The 6,000-nt window shown below is 39.9% G+C and overlaps 1 protein-coding gene across 1 annotated transcript in view; it reads right to left on the reverse strand.

Annotated features, from left to right (window-relative positions):
* Window positions 1–5,677, reverse strand: part of cfap100 (cilia and flagella associated protein 100) — a 34,170-nt gene extending 28,493 nt beyond the window's left edge. The window contains exons 1-4 of the mRNA XM_067237969.1: window positions 5,539–5,677; window positions 4,938–5,035; window positions 4,607–4,808; window positions 4,214–4,281 (exon numbers count right to left, since the gene is read on the reverse strand). Coding sequence (XP_067094070.1) covers window positions 4,214–4,281; window positions 4,607–4,808; window positions 4,938–4,940 — 273 coding nt within the window. The 5' untranslated portion in view covers window positions 4,941–5,035; window positions 5,539–5,677. The remainder of the gene's footprint in view (window positions 1–4,213; window positions 4,282–4,606; window positions 4,809–4,937; window positions 5,036–5,538) is intronic.
* Between the last annotated feature and the right edge of the window lie 323 nt (window positions 5,678–6,000).

A 6,000-nucleotide genomic window follows, 5' to 3' on the forward strand; every position in this document is an offset into this window, starting at 1 on the left:
TATTTCACACGACAAAATGACAACAACGCCACTTGTAACGTGTATCTATTTCGTCGAAGGGAGGAAATACTACAAATATGAAGAAGCATTTGAACACACAGCATGGAATGAAGTTACTGGAACGTCATGTGTTCGATGCATGCAGCAGCGCAGCTAACGTTCGCGCTTCATCTCTAACTATCTAAGGTAGAGCTAAACTGCTCAAAAGTGATCACAACCACTTGTTACTGTGTGAAGCAATTTGCCTTTATTGTGTGTAGTCGATCTAGTTATCTTCTGTCCCGTTGTTTGAAGCATACATTTTAGCTCCGGCATTCGTCTCCCATTAGTATTGATCTTATTGATCATTTCACGTTATCGGGGCGGCGTGTGTTATCAGCAAACGTTCGCGTGTCCCATTATTAAACTGAGCATATCGATTTTTAATCCATTATTAAACTTAGCATTTTAATTGTTTAACCTTTTAATAGTCCTGTTAAATGTGCCTGGAAACGCCTAAACAACATACCCAAAGTACATTGAAAGCTGTTGTTGAACCATTTGGAGTACATGCATGTAAATGGTCTCTTTTGAAAGGTAACACTGAAGTTATTTCCCCTGTTGTTAGGACCCCTGTAAGTCCTACTGGTGTTGGGTAATAGAAGCTTGAACACAAGGAAACTGAAAGTTTCTATCTCCGACTAGATTTTGTTTTGAAAACAGAGGCCTGAAGAGGCCTAGAGGTGGTAGGTATTAGCTCATTTCAGAGCCAGTCAAAGCCAGTTTGAGAAATACGTTTAGAACGAGTGTGTGTGTGTGGGGGGGTGCAGGACGCACAAACCTAGTTGGCTGTAGAGGGGAGAATCGATAAGGAATCGAATCGATAAGGAATCGAATCGATAAGGAATCGAATCGATAAGCAGGAATTGATAAGGAGTCGGAATCGTTAAAATCTTATCAATACGCATCCCTACTAGCTACCACACCTCACTATGGTGTAGCAAGCTAAGATAACTTCACTATTGTGGTGTCCCTTCATTATCTACTGTCCCACTGTTAAAGATCCCATGACATGCTGTTTTTGGATGCTTTTATATAGGCCTTAGTGGTCCCCTAATACTGTATCTGAAGTCTCTTTCCCAAAATTCAGCCTTGGTGCAAAATTACAGCCACTACGAGCAGTCCCACAATGAGCTTTCCTCAGGACGTGCTGTTTCTGTGTCTGTAGCTTTAAATGCTATGAGGAAGAAAGAGGGGCTAACTGCCATGCTTCGGTCGTTTGCAACATAGACATAATAAAGAGTAGACGCCGCATTGGCTGCTGGGCGCGAGAAATGCGGCTGCCATCTTGGACAGGGCAAATTCCTAGTTGTGTAGCATCAGAATAAACAAGATGCCAGCACTATGCAGCAATATTCCTGCTCAAATTGGGGGACAATCGCAAACAGGGCTTGGGGGATTACTTTTCACAAGTAAGATTTAACATTACCATAATTGGTTGTATTTTGTGAAAAGAATAACCATGTCCTGTATCATAGCTACATGTATGAATGCTTTTGCAGCAAAGCAAACCGCGTAAAAATCTGTTTGGTATTCAGTTCGGTATTATTAATTAAATGCGCTGACAGCTCATTGCCCCGGCCAACAGATTACACTGAGTGGAGCGGTTTCCCGTTCCAAGATGGCGGCCCCACAGATCGTCAGTGGCAGTAGCGGTCGATGCAGCGTCTAATCTTTATTATGTCTATGGTTTGCTAGCCATGATATCTCGAGGAAAAACCAATATCGCGCACGCACGGTTGTAGCTCATTTTCTCATTGGTGGGCCAAATTCTCTGTGCGGGCAAAGCAGGGAAAGGGGAGGTAACATTCCTCCTTATGACGACATAAGGAGAGGATTTTCAAAACCGAGCATTTCAGCTTTCATTTTCTCAAAGAAGGAGAAGAATACCCAGGGCTTGGTTTACACCTATCGAACTTTCTAGCCACTGGGGGACCAAAGGCAGGCTAGGGAAACTCATATTAATGTTAAATAACCTCCTAAAGTGAACATTTCATGTCATGGGACCTTTAATTCAGAAATTACTATTTTGCTCTCTGATTGCTTTAATGTCAGTTTGGCAAGAGAAAAACGATCAGTCAAGTAGTCTACTTTGATGAAGTCTATGTTTGTTACTGATGTATTCAAGATGACTATAAAAGCTGACATTACTGTGATTGTTTTGATGAATCAGAGACTCATAGAGACAATAGGAGTTTAGAGCTATGAGAAACACTTGGAAAATGCTGAGGGAAGCAAACACAATAAAGACACAGAGCAAGCAGCAGCAATAACAATTCTAACTGATCAGTGTTGATGTGAAGAAGCTATAGGTGTGGGAGAATTCAAGGATCTCCTTATGTATTTATATTCAGTAGATCAACTATTGCCTTATTATTTGTTCATGTATCCTATCTTAAAACACAATATGTTCTTACTGTAATCAATATTGTGTATCTATTAAAAATAAATATATATTCCAACAATTTCAGTGACAGTTGCAACCAGTTGTCAGGACAAAAATATATACATTTTATAGGCGGAGCAGCATATAGACACTGGGTGCCTGGGTCAAGAGAACCCTTACACCTGACCTTTCAGATCTAGCTTTTAGGAGTACTGATATGGTAAGCTTTCCTAAAATACTGTGGCTGTCTGTTCTATGATGTAGTATCCGCCTGAGTGTATAACAAACATCTGTTGGCTGTATGTCACCTTTTCCCCTCTATTTACTATAAATTTGTCCCCAGACCTTCATGCCCCAAGAGACACTTTGCTACAACTATTCTGTGTATAACAGAATCTTGTCTAGGTGTATGTTAACTCTCTCTCTTATTAGCTGATTGTATAATACTTATAAATCCAGTACCCTAACTGATTGTAACACAGTTCTAGTGGAGATGGACATTTTCTTCTACATAGGCTATGTAGTAAATAAATGTGGCATGGTGCTATGCTTGTAACATTTTGTTATATACAGTTACATGTGTTAAGGATGTTCTACATTACCCTGGTGGATTGAATCTCTAACAGTGTGATTTTTCAGGCACACCATTACCATTATATTCATACATTGTCATTTTTCACAAACTGATAATAATGTTAAGTTTAATGATAAATATATGTATATATACACAGCTCTGGATTTTAGCACTGCAAAATGTTGAGTTCCGGTTCTCTGGTTTTACTATTGCTGTTTAATTTGGGTAAAATGAATTTGTTTTATTATTTATTATTATAACTACTGACAACAGTTATCCCAATTCAAATTTTTTATTGTCATTTAGAGCATTTTTTGCAGAAAATGACAACTGGTCAAAATTGCAAACATGATTCTGTGTTGTCAGACCTCAAATAATGCAAATAAGTTAATATTCTTAAATCTGAGGTCAGGTGATCTGGAGCCGATATTGCTGTTTCCTGCTTCCAAATGAGCTATGAAGAAACACAGTAAGTAAATAAGTAAGTACATTTTATTTATAAAGCACACTCTAACACAGCAAGGCTGACAGAGGTGCCGCTCACAGCTGCGGCCCATTGGCTAATTGTTGTGCGATCAGCAATAAAAGCTGTGCTGAACAGGAAATTAGAGAGCAGAGCCCGGGAGTGAGAGCCCAATTGTATTTTTTTTTTGTGGTAACACATGTTCTACTGTGTTTACAGTGACCACGGAATCCCAGCCTGATGAGACGGAGAGCAATCAAGTTGCTGTTGTCCCCGGTCCTCAGTAGAGAAAGGCTCCCTGGAATATTTGGTTTTGTTTGTTAATGATTTATTTTGATAATTAAATGCACTTTGGTGCTGTTTGTATGCGTCACCCCTGTGGCTGCTACACTCTTCTTCTTCTTTTTACCATATTGAGGTGAAGCAAATACAGGAAATACTTTTTCAGTCTTTAAAAAGATTCGTATTTTTTGTCTACATCTTTACATTTACATTTAGTAGACGCTCTTATCCAGAGCGACTTACAGTAAGTACAGGGACATTCCCCCGAGGCAAGTAGGGTGAAGTGCCTTGCCCAAGGACACAACGTCAGTTGGCATGACCGGGAATCGAACTGGCAACCTTCGGATTACTAGCCCGATTCCCTCACCGCTCAGCCACCTGATTCCCTTTAACACTGGCCTTTGTTTGTGTACTCTCAAGAAATCCTACACAGCCTGTCCATACGTCTTGTATCGTTTTGCTTTCTTACCTCCAGAAGAAACATCTCTCGCTTCTTGATAATAAACTCGCTGATGCTCTCTTTGTCGATATTACGGTCTAAGAGGGAAATAGCACAGATTGTTAATGAATGACATCTTTTGACATTTTAGAAATGTTAAAACCAGTTCAATCTTGCAGTATGGCACACACACATGCTTGCAGGAAGCAGCTGATAACACACACGCATGCAAAGGGCCCCCAAGTAAGTTGTCCTCTTTTTTTTCCACATTTAAGTTAGGCAGCCAGGAGCAGTGGGCAGCTATATCAGCGATGTCAGGCATTATTCACACATGCATTATTCCAAACAACCAAACAAAATTATTTGGACTGTTTGTGTGTGTCTCTCCAGAGTCTGTGCATGCATCATAAGAAACATCTCTACCTTTAATCATGGCCATCCTCACGGCTGGGAGGATCTGGAGGTGGGCTCTGCTCTCTTTTCCCTGAAGCTCAGATCTAGTCTTCTCCTCCACTTCCTCCTGGCCATCCCACAGGATCCTCCTCAGGTTTGCCTGCTTGACCTTCACCCGACCAGCATAAGTCACCTTCTCATGAACTTTCAGGCCCAGCTGCCTCTGCAGCTCCTTGAAAAAAAATCATAGACTCACCTTTAACCATCCCCAAATCCAATGACCTAGATTCTTAAGTGAACTATAACATTGGCAAATGCAAAGTCAAATCGAATTTGTGATTTGTAAATCAACCACAAGCACCATTTTTCTACGCTCTTTCTCCCTGCTCCGGAGCTCAAATATATCATTGTCTTTTGGCGGCTTGAATGGGTTCTCCCTTGGCTTTTTGGCATCCCTGGCTGTAGACAACAGGCAAACAAAAGTTATTATTGTTATTTTGTATATCTCAAATCTATCAGATCACCCCAGAACCTGACAAAATAACTGGTATCCTTGTGGAGCAGAACATATAAAACTCGGAACTAAATGTAGAAATTATAGTAGGCCCTATAGCCTACTATGACAAAGCCAACTGTTTGATTGCAAGTACATGATGCTGAACACATTTGACTTACATGGAGCTGAAAATGCTGGTGATAACATCTTTAGAGACAGAAGATTACAGGTTAGCATTGATTGTATGGCAAATTTTAAGTTATTGATGTTGCTGTTTAACTGTTAAACCGTTTAATTGGTACAGAAAGGTAGTCCACACCACATGCCAGGGACTACTTTGATAGGCTATGCATCATGCTAGTCTTGTGAACAAGTAAAAGTAACAGCATCGCCTACGTAGTTCATTTAAATGTTAGACCAATTTAAAATGGAGGTGGAATAAAATTGGCATAGTATCTTTCCATACCTTCAATATGATTTGTCCCTGGCAGTGTCTTCTGCTGAAACACTAATAAAAGACTTTGATAAAATACCCTTTGGAGAAGCTTTGGAACGCGATTGTGCTATGTGTTTGAACTGTGTTGCTATAGTAACGTCATTGTTAAGAGTGCTCTTTATTTTTCCAATGGATGGCGCTAAAGTATAAACGTCGCATTTTGTCCACAAAAAGCCGACCAATTATAATGTGCACGTTATATTGTAGGTTATGTTCAGTTAAAAAAACAACGTGCTGATGCAGTTTTATTTTGCAGAGAAAAACAATTAGTTGATGGACGAATCGTTAAGATCATTAAGAACAAATTCTTATTTACAATGATGGCCTGAAAAAAGCACAAGCTTTTTGAGGGAAAGGGGGCTAAGCGAAAAAAATCAGGTTAAAAAGTACAACGGCACACAACCACAGCAGTACAGACATACAGAAAAAAAC

This window comes from Osmerus mordax, chromosome 1 (assembly GCF_038355195.1).
Source record: "Osmerus mordax isolate fOsmMor3 chromosome 1, fOsmMor3.pri, whole genome shotgun sequence".
NCBI classification, from domain to species: domain Eukaryota; kingdom Metazoa; phylum Chordata; class Actinopteri; order Osmeriformes; family Osmeridae; genus Osmerus; species Osmerus mordax.